The 23,263-nt window shown below is 47.7% G+C and overlaps 1 protein-coding gene across 1 annotated transcript in view; it reads left to right on the top strand.

The window, feature by feature from the left end:
- CACNA1E (calcium channel, voltage-dependent, R type, alpha 1E subunit) overlaps nt 1-23,263 on the top strand; it is a 340,306-nt gene that overhangs the window by 180,588 nt on the left and 136,455 nt on the right. The window contains exon 8 of the mRNA XM_005880270.2: nt 20,963-21,066. Within this exon, the coding sequence (XP_005880332.1) occupies nt 20,963-21,066 (104 nt within the window). The remainder of the gene's footprint in view (nt 1-20,962; nt 21,067-23,263) is intronic.

Raw genomic sequence — 23,263 nt, 5'->3', positions numbered from 1 at the left:
TTGAAAATTAAAGACTGATTGGGACACTTTCTGCTTTTGTTTGGCCATACTGTTGCTGAAAACCAGTTCCCTGCTGCCCAGTGGGGTGACTGTTCTGCCTCCTCCCAAGGGCCGCACATCATGCACAGAACAAAGCCCTGTGATTGACACCACCTGCTGTACCTGTTGGTTCATCAATTTCTTACCTTAGTGACCATTTATATAGCTCAATGGTGTACTTTCTGTGTATCCTGGCTTTGAGTCCTGCTCACCCCCCAAGGGTTAGCATTGTTGTTGTCAACTCTGACCTGATTCATCCTAGGCCAGGCGGGCAGGCACCTTCTGGAATTGCCCTCAGGTAGCCAGAAGGCCTGACTGGAACGTGTTCCTTGGAAGTCTACACTCCAAGAACAGACCAACCTGGCCTGACACTGCCTAATAGGGCATTTTCGTGGGCATGGTGCCCACGGTGGCCAAGCTGCCAGCCAGGTGGGTGATCCTCAGCTAATTAGGTGACTGTCCTTGATCCCACCGCCTGGGCTGTGCGCTAATGAGTCTGGACTGACACTGGAGACCTCTAGCTGAGAATGGTCTTGTTCTGCAAAGGGCTCTCATACTTCAGGTCTCAGAAGGACTTGTCTTTTGAGAAAGTCTTGTAGGACCACGTGGGCGGGCCCTCAGACCTTACCTTCCTCTCTGAGTACCTGCTTGTTTTGGTATATTATTTGTGATGTCTTTCCATTCCCCCCGACTGGATGGTAGGCTACCTGAGGTCAGGGAGTTCCTCTAACAATATGCTCCCCACAGCATAGTATTTTGGGCAGAGCTGGTGTGTTTGAGGATTTGGGTTGTGCCTTGAACTGTATTCCTAGACAGCAGGGCCTGTGGCAGGAGGCTGGGCAGTGGGGACAAGCCTTTCGTCAGCCCCTCAGGGTGAAGTGAACCCAGGAGTAGCTGAGGGGAGGGAGAAGCTGGGTCCTCAGCTTCCAAGCACCACATGGGAAGTTCACCTGTTAAAATGCCCATGTTATCCCTTCTCATTGCAAGCCGAAAGGAGAGAGTTGAGAACCCTCAGTTGGACCGCTTTTTCTGATTGGTGGCCCAGGCTGGGCCCTGAGGAAGGCTCCTGGTCCACGCCACCTTCCCTAGGTCTGGCTTTATAAGCCCAGGGGTATCAACTCAGCTCAGCTTGAGTTTCCTGTGGTGATAGGGATATTGCTCAGCGGATTTCAAGACCCCCACCAGAACTCAGAATTTTGAGGAGGTCCGAGTCAGTGGGCAAAGTGCAGGAGGCAGATGTGAATGGCAGTAGCTGTGTCTGGGCATCCAGCAGGAAGAGCTCATCTGGTGTAGCCCAAGGGCTGTAGACTGAACAGATGCACATTGAACCGAATGAGCTGATGCAGCACACATTCTCCACACCAGACGTCTTTTCTCAACCTTTCTCCACCCGTAGCCAACCTGGGGTGTGACTGAGGGTTATCAACAGGGTGAGTGTTAGAGACAGCCAGAGCTCTGTTGCCAGCTGCTCTGAGTTCATATATTCTTCTAAATTCTTCCCGACTACGCCAGAGTAGGCTCCTTCTCAAACCCTACTCACTACACTAACTGTTGGGAACTTAGTCCAAGTTCCTCCTCTATCTTCTGCTCACTTGTTACAGGTGTCGGGTCCGAGCCCCTCTGCCTGGGGCTGGACCTCCTAGGATGCTGGGTCCTAGACGGAGTTGTGGGTGTATAAGAATGAGTCTTCATTGCAGAAGCCAGTGACCATAAGCCATTAGACAAAACAGTTCTTCACAGCAAAGTCCATATAGGGAGCTGTACACTGGCTGATAAATACATATCTTTCCTACATAGTAGCATTAATCTATGTACCCACAGCTATTATCTGAGCAGCTCCAAGCTGCCTCTAGACCTATAGCTTTGCATAGCAGTAGTACCTGAGCTCTCCCTTAGAGCTATACAGCCTTAGTAGCCTCTCCAGCCTCCTTGGCTCAGCAGATTCTCCTGCCTCCCCTGCCCAGCACCCTAGCTGGTTAATGTGGTAGCTATACCTGAGCTCTCTGTGAGCTCTTAGCAGTACCAGCGCTCAGCTCCGTCTCGGCTCTCTAGCCTTTTCCCTCCTAGCCCATTGGCTGGTTAACAACGTGTATTATACTCCTTAGACAAAGAAGGCTAGTTGCCAGCAATGACATCAATCATTTGGCTATAGAAGGGCACAGTATACCGTGAGATCGCTGTGGCCTTGCAGCTGTTTATGGTATCTTAGCTTTGAACATTTGATTAAGGTTCCCATGTTCGGAGTGGCCTTGGCCGTTCGGCATACTATCAACAAGGCCTCCACACTCGGAGTGGCCGTGGCTGTCTGGCGACTCTGGTGTGGTTCCCACGATGAGCTAACCTGCTTCGTGGCATGAAAAGAGCAACATGATTGCACGTTTCCTGGCACCTCCAGAGGAGCCAGCTACGGAGGGTATAGCATAACCCAAGAGTACAGGTTCGGGAATAGGAGCCTGCTTCTACTCCAGGCACCACCACTGGCTCTCTCTGTCACCTTGGAGGAGGTGGGTGGAGGGAGGATTCTGCTGGGATCAGCTGTCCCCCAAGGAGCGTATGCCTCCCTCAGGGGATGCCGGAGGGTCAGGTCAGCAACACCTGTCTTTACAGATGTGAGCTTTGTTTAATATTTAATTTTTTTAAAGAACTAAGAATAACAACAGCCCATATAACCTACTTGCCTGGTTTGATTTGTATGGCCTACTTTTTTTCAAAGTTATTCCATCGGAGGGATTTCATTTATAAAGTTCCTTGCTGCGGAGGTCGTGTGCCCCGGTTATGAGCCACGTGTGTCAACATTGCGGAAATGAAATCTGTACCCCGTGGACCGGTGCAGGTGCAGACTGACTTGATTCTGGGCTGAGTGGAAATAGAGCTGCACACGTCAAATTCATTTCTAAAGGATCTGCTGTCCAGAGGGCGCTCGGAGGAAGTGAGGGTATTCCAGACCGTCTCTCTCCTCAAAGGATGTCTAGTCCAGCCAACAATTTGGTAACAATCCCAGGACTTGCATAGACAATGTCAGTCTTTTGAGTGTGTAGGCTGTCGTGGTTGCTGTTAATTACTCTTTATGAGAGCTCTTGAGATGCGGATTCAGGCAGACCTCGGAGATACTGTGGGTTCGGATCCAGACCATAAGGATAAAGCGAGTATCGCAATAAATACTGTAAACTTTTTGCTGGCGGAGGGCCTTACCTTCCATTTGTAAAAAACAACACCTGTGAGTCCCAATAAATCGGACTATAATGAAACGAGGGGTGCCTGTCCTCTTAGATTGGGGTCCCTGGAAGTCAGTTCTGCACTGGAGCCTTGCATGCAGGATGTGTATTGGGGTGGGCTTTCTATTTCTACTTTCCCCTGCGGAACTGAGGAAGCCAGAGGTGGGCAGAGGAAAGGCTGACCCACCCTAGCAGAGCGAGGTGCCCCCTCATAGGTTCAAGAGCAATTTCCAGTGAGGGGTGAGGCTGGGAGCTGCCAGAGGCACCTGTTCCCAGCAGCAGGGGGATGGGATTGTCCTCCCTGCGAGGAGGAGCTGGCTACAGCACATGGCATCCCCTCATCCAGTGCTTTCTGCCGGCCATACCTTGGCTGCTTATTTCTAAGCCAGACATTTTAGAGGTGAGGCCGTTGAAGGGCAGGAAAGCTAAGTAACTTACCTAAGATTGCACAGCTAATACATGGTGGGCAGAGGGGTGGGGTGGGTGGTTAAGTCTCAGTCCACACTTTTCACTTAATCTTCACAGCACTGCTCCCTGACAGGGGTTATCGTTCCCATTATGCAGATTGAGAAAGTGAGGCACGGAGAAGTGAAGTGACTTGTCCAAAATCACAGAACTAATAAGAGGCGAGGCCAGGGTGTTCCCGTTAGACTATACTGTCTCCAGTGGGAGCCACCCAGTTCTGGCTGGAATAGGAGTCTCAGCCCTCGGCTGATTTATGGACCACCACTTCCCACCCTGCTCCTGACCTTAAACAGAATCATGTCCCTGGTTGTGGGTAAAGGTCTTTGAAGTCAGGCGATGTGGGTTCGAACCCTTGCTCTGTTTGACTAGTCCTTGCATGCAGCTTGGCATCTATGAGCTCAGTTTCCTCATCCATAAAATGGGGGTGATAATGACATCTTCACTGGCTCATTATGAGGACGAAAAGAAATCAGGAGAAATCTCAGTGCATTCTCCCTCACTACCCCCTCCCCTGCACCCAAAAAAAAGGGTCCAAAGCTGCACAGGATTTTCTGAGGGCAGATCCCCTGGACATAGAGGTGGCCTATTGATCCCACATTTCCCTCATTTGCTTTCTTCTCTCATGCAGAGAGAAAGAAAGCGAGATGAAGTCTTGCAGGCGGTTTGCTGATAGTTTTTAAAACAGATTTTTCACTTGAAATCCATTTTCTTTTTGTTAAAAAATAGCTTAATTACATGCAAACATAACTTTCAGTCAAAATTTGGAACACATCCTGGCTTTCTAGGAATTAATATTTTGGTTATATTGAAAGCTATTTGTATGTTTTTTGTTTGTTTTACCAGGTTATTCTTGGACACTATAATTGGCTCTCCTATGAAGATGTCTACGTTAGAGCTTTGAATTTTGGAAATGGCTTACAGGTGTTGGGTCAGAAACCAAAGACCAACATTGCTATCTTCTGTGAAACCAGGGCCGAATGGATGATTGCTGCACAGGCGTGCTTTATGTATAACTTTCAGCGTACGTGGGCTTTCTTTTTCTTGTCTTCTGGAAGAGTGGACCTAAGTTATTGTGGGAGAGATGATACTGACTTTTATTAGAAATATCTCTTACAAGTAAAATTCTGATGTTATTTTTCACTTTGCATTCAGTCAGTGGAGAACTTGTTATTAAAATTACTGATCTGTTTTTGGAAAAGGAGCTAGTTGTGGAACAATTGGTGCAGTCACTGTAGTAAGGGGACTTGAATCTACTAATAGGGAACTATCTGGGTATAAGGAGCCATGCCTATACACTGCTATAATCTCTCAGGATTTCCCCTTTGAAGGTGGCATCATTTTGTTAGGTCACTTCTATCAGAGGTAGCAGTTGCCCTTTAAAACACTTCCAGTACTCAAATCCAGGTGCTAGACTAAATGATAGAGAATTTTTATATTGTATCTATTTGAGTGGTATTCATGAGGCCTCAGTCTGTGAGGTAGTCCTGGAAGCTTAGTTGAGAGTTATTGGTGCCAAAATGTGATGTTAAGTATGGACATTGTCTTATCCTGTAGATCAGGTTTGGGGAATGTCTGGCCTGCGGGCCATATCAGGCCTGAGAAATCACTTGGCCTGGCCCTGCCAAGGCATTAGGGTGAGTTAATTAAATGTTTGAACAAATATAGCAGGCTAATTTTTAAGTTGGTAATTTTGTATGGCCCACGAATGATGTTATAAATATCCAAATGACCATTGGCAGAATAAAGGTCCCCACTGCTCCCCCTCACCCCCACTGTAGAAACTAATAACTCCCATCTGCCCTGCTGCAGAAGCCGCCTTTCCAGGAGCCCAGCTTCTTCCTAAAACTTTCCCCTCACTGTGTTTTTCCAACGCACTGAAGCTTAAATCCTTCTGGAGGGCCAGGCTCAGCGTAGGCGTGTCTGATGCCTGGTCATCTTGGGGAGGGGGTGGGAGGAGGGCTGAACCTGTTGCTATGGCAGCACCCAGCTGAGATCCTGAACCCATTTCACTCCCAGGAGATTTCAGGGTGAATCAATCTCACCCACTCCCTTCTCCTCCCTCTCCATCTCTCCCCACATCCTTCTGTCATCCTTCCTCCTCCCCACTCAACCTCAGGCTTTCTCCTTCCTCAGATCTCTCTCTCTTTTCTGGATACAGCAGCACAGCAACTGAGGCTACCCATGGCGACTTCTTGTTTTTCCCTAGACCAGTAGTTCTCAGGTTTTAGCAAGCATCACCTGAAGGGCTTGTTAAAACACAGATTGCTGAGTGCCGACCTTCATCCCTAGAGTTCTGATCTGAAGGTCGACGTTGGGATCCAAGACCCTGTTTCCCAAATGGTGCTGATGCTGCAGAGCCAAGGGCTGCTCTTTAAGAACCACTGTTCTAGACGATGTTTGCCCAATCTGAACCAGTGATGGCTGGAGTATTTCTTTATGTTTTGATTCTACATGATCTGATTAGCTCATTCGTCCATTCATACGACAGTGTTTATTCAGCACCCGTTCAGAGCACATGGCAGGTACTTGCTACACAAAGAAACACAAAGCCCTGCCCTCCAAGAGATCACAGATTAGTACAGGGGACAGACCAATGAATAATTACTATGTGGTATGCTGAATATTACAGTGGCCTGAAAATAATAAAAGAAGTTTAGGAGTGAGCACCAGTCTCCTAGCACAAGGCATGTGAAATATTCAGATGAGATGAATATAAATAATAATGAAGTATTCACACCCAGACGATGTTTGCCCAATCTGAACCAGTGATGGCTGGACTATTCCTTTATGTTTTGGTTCTACATGATCTGATTAACTCATTCGTCCATTCATACGACAGTGTTTATTGAGTACCCGTTCAGAGCATGTGGCAGGTACTTGCTACACAAAGAAGCACAAAGCCCTGCCCCCCAAGAGATCACAGATTAGTACAGGGGACGGACCCGTGAATAATTACTCTGTGGTATGCTGAATGTTACAGTGGCCTGAAAAATATTAAAAGAAGTTTAGGAGTGAGCACAGTCTCCTAGCACAAGGCATGTGAAATATTTAGATGAGATGAATATACGTAAATAATAATGAAGTATTCACACCTCCACCTTTTTAGGGTGAAGTAAGGGGAACTGAGCTTATTAACCTAATGAAATAATAGTAACACCTAATGTTTATGGAGCATTTCTTATATTTCAGTTACTGTACCAAGTACACAGTATGTTGACTACGAGTACGGGGGTCAGACTGCTGTCTGTAGTGCTCGCCCTGCCCCTTACTGTCTGTGCAACTGCAGGCAGGTTCCTCCGTCGCTCTGGGCCTCCGTTCCCTCAGCAGAGAAAAATGCTGTAGTACTAGTAGCTGCTTCAGAGGATTCTTGAGAAGATTAAACATGCTAATGTAGGCAAAATGTATATGTGGATTGCTCCAAAAAAATGTTGACTCTTACTATCGATAGGTTGTGACCTTGTGCTGAATATCAGAGTTGGCCTAGAAAAGTGTATACTCTCCAGACTAAATAGATTGTCAGGATTTAGCCAAGAGAATGGTTTGGGGCTGGGGCTCAACGTGGGGATTATGGACCTCAGAACAAGCCTGAAACACCCCTGGGGCACCAGTCAGAGGGAGCATCCCTTGCTGGGCAACCAGGGAGTGCTTTCATCCAGAAGGGGTGTCATTAAAGCTTTAAATGGCTGGGATTTTGACAATGCATGCATTATTATTATTTTATTTTATTTTTTTTGGAGAGGATGGGGGGGTTTTCAGGACTGAGTCTTTTTTACATTTCTTTATTGATTAAGGTATTACATATGTGTCCTTATCCCCCATTCCCCCCCACCATCCACCCTCACTCAGGGGGGTGAGGGCATGAGTGAGGACTGAGTCTTAAAAGCATTCCTAGCTGAGAGAAGTCTCTACCCCACAGAGCTTACGAGGGTAGAACCACAGGCTGGGACCTAGAGTTTCAAGCTTAGCTTTGGCATTGAGAGAATCAGCGTCACCTTCCTTGAGAGGTACCTTTTCTCCCATCACCTTTCTGCCCAAATGCCATCTGGCTGATGCAGTCAGCACTACCTGGGTGTTTCCTAGCAGTGCCCACCACGCAGAAAAGCTGTGCTTTCTGCTCCCCACACCCGAAAGGACTGTCCTCTCCCCTTTAGATACCACCCCCTTTCCTGACAGACGTGGTTCTCTGTTCTTATTCCGAGACCAGGGAGTGCTCTCTTAGTCTTTGTCTGGGGTCCTACAGCATCCACCTTCGTGTTGAGTGTAGAGTCTGCCTGCCTGGGACCCATCCTCACAGACGAAACTGTAGCTGGATGCGGCGGCAGAGTGTACCATCCTTTCCTGAGCTCATCAGAGCTAAGAGAGATAGAGCCTCTCTTCTTCCGGAGAGGATGAGAGGATGAAGTCCTCTGTGGCAACGTACACCTGGGAAGGGTTCACTACATGATAATCGCTGATGGCCCCTCTTGTCATCCACTGACTCTGCCCTCTTGGTGATGAAAACATCTCTAGACATTTAATTAACTCCGAGAAATCCCCTGTTTCATCACCTTTTCCTTCTTGTCTCCCTTCTGCTTGCTTTAAATCAGAGACATACATTGAGCTTATTAACTTATTTATTCATTCAGCGACCACTTGGCGAGCACCTACAGAGAGCTAATTTGGGTTCTGGAGCAGATGCATAGACAGATAACTTACTCCTTGTTCTTGAGGGGTGTCAAGGCTACACCCAAGCAAGCAGTGGTCCCGGCACAGAGCTGAGCGGTCTGGTAGCGTCCTGTACGGAGACATGAGAGTGACCAACTCTGGGAAGGTTTCCTAGCAAAGGGTTAATCAGGGTCTGCATAGAGGCTTTTCAGGTGGAAAGGCGGAGAAGGTATTCCCAGCAGTGGGGACAGCATAGCAGAGGCACAGGGATATGAAAGAACATGGCATAGGAGAGAATTACAAGTGGGGTGTGGCCGGGTGAGTTGGTTCACTGAGAGGCAGAGGCTGTGGGATGAGCTAGAGAGTTTAAGCTGGGATTGGCCTTGGTAGGAAGCTTGGCAGGGCAGCCACTGAAGGGTTTAAGCAGGGGGAGAGAGGCAGATATATTGGTTAGAAAGGACAACCTTCCCCTGCTCTGAAGACGGAAGCTAGCGGTGGGTGGAAATCACTTGTCCCACTTTACCGGGTCACCCTGGCAACGGAATGGCTGTTGCACTACTGGCCGGGGAACTTGCTGTGACAGTCTTTCAACCTTATCAGATATCCAGGGCAGAGGAGAAGCCACTGCGTGAAGCTATAGACATCAAAGTATGGGAATAGTGTGACATCTGGAGAGTTACCGTGTGAGATTGGTCAGAAACTATTTCCTCCACTGGCTGTTGTAAATACAGTCAGTCCTCTATATCTGTGGGTTTTGCATCTGCAGAGTCAACAGACCTCGGATCAAAACTCTTTGAGGAAAAATAAATCCCAGGAAGTTCTAAAGAGCAAAACTTGAATTTGCTACCTGCCGAGCACCACACTGAATCCATGGGAATGGAGTGATGTGTAGGCATGCCCTGCGGTGGCCCATATGCAGTATAGGTTATATGCAAACACTATGCCATTGTATAGAAGGGACTTGAGCATCTGAGGAACTTGGTATCCACAGGGGTCCTGGGACCAATCCCCCCTGGATACCAAGGGTTGACTGTACCTGCATTCATAGCTCTGTTTTCAAATATGTCCCACGTTAAAACAACATTATTTCAATCCCCCCACCCACCATACAAGGGGCGACACAAGGTAGTGTCTTGAGAAAGTCAAACGTGGTTTGGATTTGGGGTCTACTCTATCCTGATTGTGGGACTTTGGGCAAGTTTGCCTAGCTTTTCTGAGCCTGGATTTTATTGTTCAACACATAAACTTACAATTGCATCTCTCTTACACATGGTTGTGAAGATTAGAGTTCATGCTGGTTTGGTGGCCAGCCTAAGAAGTGCTTTAACAAGTGGAAGCCACGATCATTTTTCCTCCTCAGATACACTGGAACCTTAGGATACAAGTCACAGGAAAATATTTAGATAAGGATGTTTTCAGCAGATTCTCTTAGTGCTTCCTGAAACAGGTGTAACCGGGTTCATGGTGGAGCTGCCATCCAACAGCTTATATGCATCCTCTTGTCAGTCACCTGCCATCATTGATCTCAATACCTTCCACCCGAATACACAGCAAAGAAAGTGGTGCAAAGAATGATAAAACCTGAAAGGGATTCTTTCCATGGTGCCCAGAAGGGAGAAACAATGATCATTATTTTATTATCTCTATTCTATTTCAACCTCATTATACTCCCAAACCGATGGGAATGCTCAGTCAGAATGAACATTGTGTACCTTAGGGGAAAGAGGAAGGACCAAGATATATTTCTAAGCAGAGTGAACAAGACAGGAGAAACCGAGTGATACAAGTGAAGAGGAGGGTTTAGGGAAGTGATCGAATCAGAGTCTGAGCATCAGAGTCCCGAGAGAAGCAGTGAGGAATGTGGGTCTGAGTGGGAAGGCACCCCACATCTGTTGTCTGATGTAGGCACCTACCCAAGTGAGGAATTCCCTCCTCGGTGTCCCTGACAGATGGTCATCTGGCACAGCGATTCCCATTCTTTTTCATATCATGGCACACATAGAAAATAACATTTGTATAACACTAGGGTAAATGGACAGGACGGCTCACACATGGAGGTGAGCAGCCTGGGGACTCTGGTTGTGCCAGGCTCAGCCAGTGGCCATCTCGGGTGAGTGGAACAGTATCTCAGGCACACCTGGAGCCCAGCGTGCTTTGAGAAACTGATCCAGCAGGACCAGTGGAGAGCCTCCCCCACCGTACTTTCAGGCAGTCGGGTGATAAATAGGCACGTAGGACCGGGCATTTCATTATCGCCATCAATACCGATGCAGATTTACTGGGCATGCTTTCCAGAGATCTGTCTTGGATTCTGAAGATACAGAATCTTACATGCCATGGTTTCTTGCTTTCAAGCCATTCTAAGGAGTAAGTGTGCTTCTTGTGGCCACAAAATAAATGAAGCTAACTGGCCTGGAGCTCCTCCAGGCATTAGTAGAGTGAACAGAAATAAAATATGCAATTCTGTCTTTGAGAAACATTCACCTCTAATGGGAAGGAAAGACCAATATGTGAGAGACAGAAGACCTATAAAGAAGGGGTATAAATAAGCATAAATAAAAACTCAAGTGCAGCACTTAATGTTCTGTTTTCTATTATGGGTATTTATACTCATAATTTCCTCGTCTTACGGATGCCAAGGCCCTTGAGGACTGCTTTCCTTTCTTATTCATCTTGTGTAGAATATACTCTCAAAGTTTTGAATGAATGTGTATGCTCCGGCGAGGTGAGCGTAAGTGCCAGGGAATTCTGAGTGGAATGGAGTGCGGTGCTTAGGGGAAGCCTTACAGATCTGAGCATTGTTTTCCAGTAGGAGAGAGCTCACGGTTTGGCAAAGGGAGGCGGATACACAGGGAAGAAGGAAGAGCTCATGGAGAGTGAACAAGTCCAAACAGGCATTTAGGCCACTATTCAGGTGGTGCTCCTCCTTGTCTTGCCTTACTTCTCTTCTGAGTGGAATGGAGTGCGGTGCTTAGGGGAAGCCTTACAGATCTGAGCATTGTTTTCCAGTAGGAGAGAGCTCACGGTTTGGCAAAGGGAGGCGGATACACAGGGAAGAAGGAAGAGCTCATGGAGAGTGAACAAGTCCAAACAGGCATTTAGGCCACTATTCAGGTGGTGCTCCTCCTTGTCTTGCCTTACTTACTTCTGTTGACAGCAAATCTCTGTGGTCTCATCATTCACCTGCTTCAATCTCTCCTTGGACTCTCTTCCTCTCTTGATTGGGCAATCTAAACCCTCCTCCTACTTCAAGTCCAGGTGAAGGTACAACCCAGGAAACGCATGACCCTTCTAGCCTTCCTCCTTTCTTCCTTAAATCAGATGGCAGTGTTCACAGGTCTGAGCTCCATGCTCTGAACCTTTAGAAGAAGTGAGAGACTTCATTAAAAAGGTCTCCAACTTGAGGTAGCTTCCCAATGAGATCATGAGGCTAGACTAATTATATACAATTTAGTACTCAAACTAAGTGTGGAATAGCGGTGCAGAATAGAGGGGCTGTGCAGAGTGGACTGGAGGCCAGGAGTCCTGCATGCTAGTTCTGTTTCTGAAGTCAACTAGTAGAGGACTTTCCACAATTGCTTAGCTTTTCATCCTCAGTTCTTCATCTGTAAAATGAAGGTTTTGTGCAAGATATTGTGATTTCTTCTGGCTCTATAATCTGCAAGATGAGGAAGGTTAGAATAGTCATATTAGACTGAATGGAAAATAGTGACTGGTTCACTGGAAAGGGCAGGGACCAATGGAAAAGCAGTAGATGATGGTAACTAGGATTGGTCTGTGAGGACCATGGCATAGAGTGGAGAACCAGTTAGGGACTGGTTGAAGACTTGTTGCCCTAGCATCATAAGCAGTTTTTCTAGAATACAACAAACCCTACACAAAGCTCTCCTAGTGTAGAGGGTCTGTCAGCCTCATGTACCCTTTGTCCCTGGATATCAAAGGAAGGGTCTCTCACCTGTAATTCTTTGTGCTCTTCTTGTGACTGACTTTCTTGAAAGAGGACATCAAGTCTCTCATCAGCAAGTCCTGTGAATGGGCGAAGGGCGTTTTAGCCAATCATCAGAGGATGCATCCTCTTTAATTTCCTCTTTAAGTCATCTACTCTGGCCAACCTGCATTTGTGGTGGTGTCAGAGCAATGCACTTGCCATTTCCCAAAGCAAGGCAGCCTCCCAGCCTGGATGGTTTGCTGTAGGTCAATTGTCCTGGCTTCCCAGTGGCCCCAGGAATTGCTGCCTCCTCAGCATCCTGGGCTGCAGTTGAAGGGCAGGAGGACTTGGTCTTTGATTTTTTCCCCCTAGCATTTTGTTTTGTTATCTCTGACCATAAAAACAAATGAACAAAAAACAGTTACTGCAGAAACATTGCAAAATACAGAAAAGTATAAAAAATTTTTAATCGCTTATTTCAATCCCCCCCACCCTCCCCATGATTATCACTGTTAACATCTTTTACTATTTTGACTAAAAAAGGATTTTCCTCTTAAAATTCATACAAGATCCTGAACTATATAAACAAACTATTCTTTGGGGAAATTTTTGAATCTTTTATTACCAAAAATGTTCAAACATACACAAATGTAGAGAGAACAGAATATTGAGTCTCTGTCACCCAAACCCAGCTTCAGCAGGTACAAGACCTTTAAAGGATCTCTTATCTCCCATGTTGGGCCAGAACTCAGAAAGGGAGGCAGCAGGATAAACATTTATAATGATGATCTTGGACTTATTAGGAATTAACCAAAGAGATCCTGAGCACAGCAGGGCCCTGACTCCTGTGGGTTTTGAGGCACTGGCTTGTGTGGACACGGTCATGGCGACCTTTCTGGTTCCATGTGGCTCTGCCTACCCTCTCTGTGTGATATTTGCTCTTGAGTCATCTTGCCAGGAGTGTGGATAGGTCTTTGCTTACATCTATGCCCAGCACCAGTGGAGATCACCGCCCACGACCAGGATAGGGCAGTGCTTGCCTCTCATTCTGAGCTGAGCTCCTGGCCTGGAGCTCCTGCCCTGGTCTCACTGGCATCAGACTGCTGCCTGTGGGTGAGGGTGGAGAGCCGTCTTCCTCTGGCTCTCCTCTTTGTCAAACTGGTTCTGCTCCCTTTCCCCACTGCTAAGGGGGAGAATGGGGTAATCAATGGTTAAATGTCTCACGGGAAGTCACTCCTGGAGTTGCTTTTGCATCTGGATGAAGACACTGGTGCATCCTCAGTGACGGTCACTGACGTCCAGGGAATAGGCGGCTGCTGGCCATCAAGTCCGGGGGCTTGGAACAAGCAACTTTTCTGCAGAAGGTGGGAGGGCCCTGGTTCCTGATTACTTATCTCCCCGGGTGAAGCTTGTTTGTGTGGGGAGACTTGGCGGGTCTATTACACGCACTCAGGGATCTGAGACATGATGAAATGCTCTGCCTCAGGACTGGCAGGTTCAGCTCCTTGCTGGGTGGCAGCAGGTGGCTGAGTTCCACTCTATTTTCCCTCCACGGCTCCTTCACCACCCTCTTTCTTGCTGGAGGGCTGGGAAGACAGCTCTCATTTTCTGGCTGCCACATGCTAGCGTCGGCTTTCCTGTTTGTTTTTGTTCACCCCTGGAAGCTGGTAATAGTCTGGGGAGGATTACTTTGAAGAGACCTGGGACTAAATGATAATAGGGAGAGTCCGGAGTTCTCAAGAAGTTAACTCATTGTGGTTCTAGGTTGTGGCCCCAAATGTGATCCTGGAACTAAACGATACAGGGAGAGTCCAGGGTTCTCAAGAAGGTGACCCAGGTCTGTTCCAGGTCACTTTCCTTGGTTGGGCCTCAGTTTCCTGTTCTACCAAGTGACGGGTTGTATAGTGTGTTCTCATAACCTTTCACGATCATGGCTAGACTGGCTGGTGTGCTGGAAGCCAGGTTGGGCGTTCCCGGGCCTTTAATTGCCCCGTGTTGTATGGTGCCCTGTACATTACGTCCCCTTCCTAACACGTGGGTGTGGTCAGAGGCGTACAAGTGGCTCCGCCCTTGGAAACACCGTCCAACTGTGCGATGCAGGGGCTGGGTGTTGGCTGCTTCGAAGGTTGTTCAAAACCCTGATGAGAAAGGGATGTCATGCCTTCAGTCAGGTTTCTTATACATTGATTCAGGGGCAGAGATTCTCGTGGCAACGATTTATTGAAAAATTAAGAAGGGCCTGGTAAGGATACGAGGCGAAGTTTAGTTTCAATGGTTCTAACCTCCAACCTGACCCCCCTGGTAGCTCCGGAGTGTGGATTACACCTCAGAGGTTGTCCCACTCAGAGGCAAAGGGGCTGGGTGGGAAGAAGCTGTCGATCAGTTAGTTATTGGGGGCAGGTCTCCCCCCCACCCCATAGGCTGGCATAAACTCACAGGTGAGGCAGAGACAGGCTTCTGATCATGTACAGGTGTGAGCCCTTAGGAGCTAACATGCATAACTGCTAGGGGGTGGGCGCACCTACTGGTAAAGGGGACCTGAGCGGGTACAGCCCAGAATCTGCCACAGGGGGTGAGTGCTGGGCAGGGAAGGCGCAGGAGGGAGGAGGGAAAGGGCTATTCTGAACGGGAGTCCTGAGCAAAGAGGGAACGTGGATGACTCATGTATGTACGCAGGGAGATAGATGTACAGGCGAGATTTCCTGATCTGGGTGACCTAAGTCAGGATGCTGTCCCATTTGCCGAGGGTAGATGGTACCTAGAAAGGGGCTTGAGGGCAGCCCTGGGCACATGGTTCAGTAGGACATCCACATAGGTCTGGTGGGGTTCATTCCAGAAGCCCTCCCCTCCTTTTTTTCTTTCTTCTATGTCCCCCACCTCTTGACACTTCTTAAACTTAACCTTTCCCTCCACTTTCACCTCCATATGAGCCTGTTCTCTCCATTTCTGGCCTCTGCTGTCTCAGTGAAGGTGGTTTCTTGGAGTCTCATGTGATTCCTTTCTCCAAAAGCTTCACAAATCCTTTCCTGAGCACCTGGGTGTGATCAGACACAGCTGCACATCAGCACACTCACCAGTTCAGTTATGCAAATACTTGTGTGCTCATCTCTTTAATGTAGATCTGTCTGTTATACTGTTTTACACCGGCCATGACCTGAGACTATTTACTTTTCACTTATCTCTAACGCCTAAAAGAGTGTCTGCCACACACTGGGTGGTCCACAGATTTGTTGAGCACAATGCGGCATTCCACTCTGAGCCACGGACTCCACGACCCTTGGGTGGGAAGAAGCTGTCACACTGGGTGCTGGAATGATGTGGGGGCCACAGGGAAGCAAGTGCCCAGGTGTGTTGCCCTTAGGGAAGGTGTTCGGCAGTTGAATCTATCTTCGGCGTCTATGCCCCCCCCCCCCCCCCCTCTCGGTTTTTCTCTGAGTTTTCTCTCTGGGGTGGTTGGCAGAAGCCTTGCACAGTTGCGTTTGCTAAGATGAATGGCCTGGCCTCTTGGCAGCCATCCCTGGACCTGAGTTGGTTGGGAATCCCAGAGATCTCTCTTTTGAGGTGGAGCCCAGAGGCTGGGGCCCCTCCCCCCAGCCCCAGGACACTGGAGTTTCTGGAGATACTTTTGTTTGTCACAACAGGGGGTGGGCGAGCGACTGGCTCCGGCTCCGACCTGGTAGAGGCCAGGGATGCTGCTAATGCACCCCACAGGACAGACCCCACAACGAAGAGTTCTCCAGCCCAGGCTGAGCAACCCGCTGTCACTCAGTCCAGGGCTTGCCAGCAGGTTGCTGCCTTCAGTCTGGGGAGCAGGTGTACCCCAGAAACCCTTCTTTTTTTTAAAAAAGGGACCCTGGAGTCAGTATCCTATTTTCAGTTCCAACTTAGCCTCAGGCCAAAGCTGCTCTGAGAGGCAAGTTCACGTTTTCCATTCTCCGCAGAGCCCTGTGGGACCTTCCTAGAGCCCTGTCTCCATGGGCGGAGCCAGCCCTGCCCGTGCAGCCTCAGGCCGGAGAACCAGGGACCCCTTCCTGTTGCTGTCGCCATCCCTCTGTTCCTCTTCCACCCTCCTCCCCCACCTTCCTCCAGCTTCCCCAGTCCCCCTGAGATTAATGTGATAATTGCCGTGTGCGCCTGTGTACGCAGGGAGTGGGTGCGCTCACCACCCCCAACCAGGCAGCTTCCCAGAGGAGCACATTCCCTCTGTGTCAGGACTGGGCCCCGTTGAGCACGCCTGTGCAGGTGGGCTGCCACCCGCAACTGCCTTCTGTCTGTCACCACCCCGTCGTGTGCACGTGTGCATGTGTGTGTCACTCAGGGACTCGGCAGGTGAGAAGGCGGGAAACAGCCGGCCTGCCAGTCTAGGGGCTGCGCTGGGCTGGGTGGGAGGGGACGCAGCATCTTAGATGAAGAGGACGTTGCTCACAAAGCATAGCACGTAGCCTGCTTCTGTGATGCCTGGCACTCAGCAGGTGCTCCATGATGGTGGGAAGGAGGAGGCTGGCCCTCTGTGTAGCTTTCTTTGCAGGGAGGGGCCTGGTTTACACTTGGGCGCTCCACAGTAGAGATCTGGGAAAGGTTCACTGCGAGACACTCCTGGGGCCAGAGTCATGGGGGATGCGTTTGGAAAGCTGTGGGTCTCCTTCCCCAGGATCTTGCTCAGTCAGAGACCTTAGCACGGCTGCCCCGTTTCTGAAGGAAGAGTGAGTCCTGAGGGAAAATAAAGTGTGATGATCCTGCGCACCAGCCTCTTGTCAGAGTCACAGAGGCAGAGGATGGCGGCAGGGGGCACCGTGGAGAAGGAAGGAGAGGGAGAAATTCTCCCACCCCCTTTGGGGTACAGACATACATGCCCCGGAGAGAATAGGCACAGCTGTCAGCGTTTTCTGCTTGGCGGCCCTGACTCGACCTCACGTGGTCCCGGGGCCCTTGCTGCCCTGGGAGTTGTCGGTTTCGTGCTTCTTGTTGAATCTCAGAAGACACTTTAGTAGTCATCTCTCCTACACTGGACAACTTTATGGTTGTTTTAATAATGATGAGTCAGAAGGAGATTGAAGCTCTAATTAGCATCAGAAAGAACCTTGCCTTTTTGGAGGAGCGAAGTGTGAAGTCCTCTGCCTGCCCCCTCCTGCTGAGGCATGTGACTTGGAGCACAGGGACTGGGTGTGTCATTGATCCATTGACAGGCGAGGTGATGTGAGGGTGAGGCCACCTGGGGAGGAAGGATGGGAGGGAGAGGAGAAAGGTGTTCAGAGGGGGTGGCAAGTCTGTTAAAAAAGTTTGTGAGTAATCTCTGGGCTGTCGAGCTGTTTTCTCCAGAAGAACCTTTTAAGCTGTCAGTCATCTCTAACACCCTCCCCGGGTGTCATGCCGCTGGCTGGTGCTGGGCTCCTCCCAGATTCCTTTTTCTCCCCATCTTCCCCTCCTCCTCTCTTGTTCATGCAACAGGCCCCAGTGCCATAGTGGATGACTTTTTTCCTTTTTTAAGCAATTCAGACAGAGCTGCACAGATGGAGAGGGGGATATCAGAATGATTTTTTGTGGGTATATTTCAAACATGAGAATCATCTTATTCAAATCATGGTTGTTTATTGATTAATTGAGCGACTATATGTGCCAAACACTTTGTTAGGTGCCAGGTACAGAAATGAGCAGACAGTTAAGGCTGTTGCCTTAGTGTATGTTATAGCAAAACCAAAACATTCTCACAAAACACTGAATAAAAAGACACTGTTCATCATTGGTATTTTCTAGAAGAATTAGGAAGCAGGTTCCAGACTCTGGGGCCGTGAGGGGAGTCCTTTTATCCCTGCATTTCACAGGCTCTACTTCCTGAGATGTTTATGGATTTTCCTTGAGAAAGGGTGTTTTATAATCAAGGAAATGTATAAAATGATGGAATAAACAAAGTTAATGCTCCTTGTTTTGTGTGGGTCGTCTCACAGGCTCGGGGCAGGAAATATAATTTGCTGTGTTTCCCAACTTTCTTTGGTTATAGAAGCCCATTTTCCGCAGAACACGGATTTTCCTTGAGAAAGGGTGTTTTATAATCAAGGAAGTGTATAAAAAGATGAAATAAACAAAGTTAATGCTCCTTTTTTGTGTGTGGGTCTTCTCACAGGCTCGGGGGGAAATATAATTTGCTGTGTTTCCCAAGTTTCTTTGGTTATAGAAGCCCATTTTCCGCAGAACATATGAATAGCCTACCGACCTCAGGCAACAACCACACAATTTGGGGAACACTCTGCAACAAGCATGTCAAACTCAAAGGCTAACACAGGCCAAATAAACAAGGTATGCGGCCCACGGGCTGCGAGTTTGACATGCTTGCTCTACAGCATCTCCGGCAAATAGTCACCCAACTGAAATTGCTTTAGCTCTCTTCACACTGTAGCTCATTCACTCCTGGGCCCCAAGACACCTTAAAGGTCACAATGTCATCGTCGCCATCGCTGACACCAACTAATGTTTATTGGCAACTGAACTCTGATCTGGGTGCTGGGAGCAGACTCAGTCCTTGCTAACAAAGAACGCTGAGGGGAACTCTGGCTAAGCCATAGAGTGAATGAAACCTGTTGGTTTTCTCCGCCGGTGTGGCTCAGTGATTGAGTATTGACCCATGAACCAAGAGGTCACCTGTTTGATTCCCAGTCAGGGTTCCATGTCTGGGTTGTGGGCTCCATCCCTACTGGGCATGCAGGAGGCAGCCAATTGATGTTTCTTATCAATGTTTCTTTCTTTCTGTCTCTCTGCCTTCTTCTCTCTCTAAAATAAATAAAACATATTAAAAAACAACAAACTCGTTGGCCTGAGTATCATTGGTGAACCATCCTAGCTAATTAGTCCTACAAAGTATTGCCTTTATAATCATGAATAAAGACAGAGCTAGCTGTACTGAGATAATTCAGTCCATCCTGCAGCTCACAGGAAGGTCTATGTCTCAACCATCTCAGAGAGAAACCAGTTTCCTAGTTCTATTAAAAGCCCTTGAGTCCCTTGACATCTGGTTCTTCATGGTTGAATCAGGCAGTTTTCTTGGAGGCCTGGCCCACATCTTCCCTGCTTACACTAACCTGGGCAGGCTGGTCGACCCAAAGAGTTACATCTTATGCGCTGAAATTGGCAAGTCCCTGCCTTTGTCCCATCAGGAAGTGTTTGTTTACAACTTTTATTTTGCTTCATTAGCACTCATAGCTCTCTGAACAGTGCAGGGGCAAAACAAAAGGTACAAGTTCGGTGAAAGAGGTTGCCTCAAAAGCTCTTTTTTAATGGGAAAATTTACTGTATAGCAATGGCTGCCATAATAACCAGTGGGAGGCTGTAGTCTATGGACTGACATACTTGAATGGGAGGCAGAAATAAAATGAGATAACTTGGGGGAAAGCAAGGTAGAATGTCATAGAAGTCCACAGGAAGCGTGAGTTCAAGGAATCAACATATGTTTGCAAAGTTTAGTGGAATGTAAATCACAAAGACAAGAAACACTTTGCCATAGAAATACCAAGTTCACAGCTTCATTTCGCTAATTGAGCATGTGAGTTTGAGGCAGGGCATTTGACTTGGATGCCTTTTTCTCCAGTGAATTGGGGATAAAATATCTTTCCAGAAATTGAGTTTCAATCAGGTATTAATGTTTTGGAGGGAATTTCAAAGCCCTGCCTATGTAAAATGCAATTGAAGGAAGACTATTGAAAAGATTTGGGGTTGATATCGTGGGGAGGGAGAGTCAAGGCGAAGCTTAGTTGAGAGGCTCAAGTGTTAGAGAGGGCTTTTCAAAATGCTCCCAAACTCCTATTATGATGTGCTGGCAAGAGTTGCTTCTGCAGGCTACGTCATGTGGCGTAACGCTCCCTCAGCCCCCACCATTCAAGGGCCTTGCCTTTACCTTGTGGTATAAGAATCTAGAATATCGGGGCATGGGGGCAGGTGGGGAGAGGTCAATGGGGGAAAAAGGAGACATGTAATACTTTCAACAATAAAGAATTTTAAAAAAATCTAGAATATCATGCATTTTTCATGTCACCGTGTGTTAGCATTCAAAAGAGAGCAAGGATCACTCTTCAAATCTAGATTTATTCATTGTTTTGTCCAGAGCCTTGCTGGGGCCAGGCCTGGGCCAGCTCTGTAATAAGGGACTATGATGGAAGAAAGCAAGCCAGAGCCCAGAGAGCCAGAGGTCAGGTCAGGTCAGGGGCTGAGCAGGACGTGGGTGGCCCTCATTTCTCCCAATGCAACCCTGTCAAGGCCTTGGCCAGCATCTGTGGAATAGAGGGATGGGCACAGCCTGCCCCTGTCTTTTTGAGAATTGGTCCAATGCAGAAAGCAGAAACTTAGAAGCCACAGCATCCAACACTGTAAAGCCAGTGATTGTTTGCATGATCTTGGAAAAGCAGTTGACCTTTCTGCATTCTGTTCTCTCATCTGTTAAGTGAGGATGTTAAGACTATTGCAACTCAGGATGTGACATGAGGCTGATGCAATGTCCTTCTCTACGCATATGGGAGAGTGAGTTAACCCACAGTTACGCCAGATTGGGAGTGGAGCGAGGCAGTGCCTAACTGCATTGCGCTGTGCTTATTACATTATCCTATGTGGGAAGCTGCAAGACAGAGGCCTTCCGCTGGCACATGGTTTGGATGAATTATTAAGGAACCATGTTTCTTTCTTTCAGACCAATGATGCCTTAGGAGCCACCTGGAATTGGCTGTACTTCATCCCCCTCATCATCATTGGATCCTTCTTTGTTCTCAACCTAGTCCTGGGAGTGCTTTCCGGGTAAGCCACACGTTCCTTTTAACCTCTTTCTAACCGTAAACCGATGCTCCTGACTCAGGGCAGATTCATTCATTGAAGCTTCATTTAGAAGACATTGACCGAGCAGCCCCTATGTGCCGAGTGGTGTTCCCCATGTTGGGAATGCAGTAGTGAATTATCTTTCTAGTCATCTTTATTATTCTTAGGAAGTAAGAAAATCCTTAGATCAGGTACAACATTGAAGACAGTACCTGCTGAGAGTTCATTTATCCATCCATCCTTTCATTTAGTCACTCAGCAGTCTGTGTCAAACTCTTGCTGGTTGTTAGGGATATAAAGTTGAATAAGATACAGGCTCTACCCTCAAAAGATTCTTTATCATGTATTGGACATCAGAGCATATTTGAGGCTTGGATTAGTGCACATCACTCATCCAGTACTCAGTGTCCACGGCCATGGGAAGCATTGTAAGGAGCATGTGAAGCATGAGGCCTGGTTCCTACCTTCAAGGACCTTATGTTTTGGGGAGAGGGCAACACAAATATTTGAAACTATTAGGGAATGGGAGTTCTTTTACTGACTAGTATAAGATGCAGGTCATGAGGCCTGGCCCACATCTTCCCTGCTTACACTAACCTGGGCAGGCTGGTCGACCCAAAGAGTTACATCTTATGCGCTGAAATTGGCAAGTCCCTGCCTTTGTCCCATCAGGAAGTGTTTGTTTACAACTTTTATTTTGCTTCATTAGCACTCATAGCTCTCTGAACAGTGCAGGGGCAAAACAAAAGGTACAAGTTCGGTGAAAGAGGTTGCCTCAAAAGCTCTTTTTTAATGGGAAAATTTACTGTATAGCAATGGCTGCCATAATAACCAGTGGGAGGCTGTAGTCTATGGACTGACATACTTGAATGGGAGGCAGAAATAAAATGAGATAACTTGGGGGAAAGCAAGGTAGAATGTCATAGAAGTCCACAGGAAGCATGAGTTCAAGGACTCAACATATGTTTGCAAAGTTTAGTGGAATGTAAATCACAAAGACAAGAAACACTTTGCCATAGAAATACCAAGTTCACAGCTTCATTTCGCTAATTGAGCATGTGAGTTTGAGGCAGGGCATTTGACTTGGATGCCTTTTTCTCCAGTGAATTGGGGATAAAATATCTTTCCAGAAATTGAGTTTCAATCAGGTATTAATGTTTTGGAGGGAATTTCAAAGCCCTGCCTATGTAAAATGCAATTGAAGGAAGACTATTGAAAAGATTTGGGGTTGATATCGTGGGGAGGGAGAGTCAAGGCGAAGCTTAGTTGAGAGGCTCAAGTGTTAGAGAGGGCTTTTCAAAATGCTCCCAAACTCCTACTATGATGTCCTGGCAAGAGTTGCTTCTGCTGGCTAAGTCATGTGGCGTAACGCTCCCTCAACCCCCACCATTCAAGGGCCTTGCCTTTACCTTGCGGTATAAGAATCTAGAATATTGGAGGATGGGGCAGGTGGGGAGAGGTCAATGGGGGGAAAAGGAGACATGTAATACTTTCAACAATAAATAATTTTTAAAAATCTAGAATATCATGCATTTTTCATGTCACTGTGTGTTAGCATTCAAAAGAGAGCAAGGATCACTCTTCAAATCTAGATTTATTCATTGTTTTGTCCAGAGCCTTGCTGGGGCCAGGCCTGGGCCAGCTCTGTAATAAGGGACTATGATGGAAGAAAGCAAGCCAGAGCCCAGAGAGCCAGAGGTCAGGTCAGGTCAGGGGCTGAGCAGGACGTGGGTGGCCCTCATTTCTCCCAATGCAACCCTGTCAAGGCCTTGGCCAGCATCTGTGGAATAGAGGGATGGGCACAGCCTGCCCCTGTCTTTTTGAGAATTGGTCCAATTCAGAAAGCAGAAACTTAGAAGCCACGGCATCCAACACTGTAAAGCCAGGGATTGTTTGCGTGATCTTGGAAAAGTGGTTGACCTTTCTGCATTCTGTTCTCTCATCTGTTAAGTGAGGATGTTAAGACTATTGCAGCTCAGGATGTGACATGAGGCTGATGCAATGTCCTTCTCTACGCATATGGGAGAGTGAGTTAACCCACAGTTACGCCAGATTGGGAGTGGAGCGAGGCAGTGCCTAACTGCATTGCGCTGTGCTTATTACATTATCCTATGTGGGAAGCTGCAAGACAGAGGCCTTCCGCTGGCACATGGTTTGGATGAATTATTAAGGAACCATG

The sequence above is a fragment of the Myotis brandtii genome, unplaced genomic scaffold (assembly GCF_000412655.1).
Source record: "Myotis brandtii unplaced genomic scaffold, ASM41265v1 scaffold630, whole genome shotgun sequence".
NCBI classification, from domain to species: domain Eukaryota; kingdom Metazoa; phylum Chordata; class Mammalia; order Chiroptera; family Vespertilionidae; genus Myotis; species Myotis brandtii.
The sequence above is the reverse complement of the archived record's forward strand: the minus strand, read 5'-3'. Positions and strand labels throughout refer to the sequence as shown.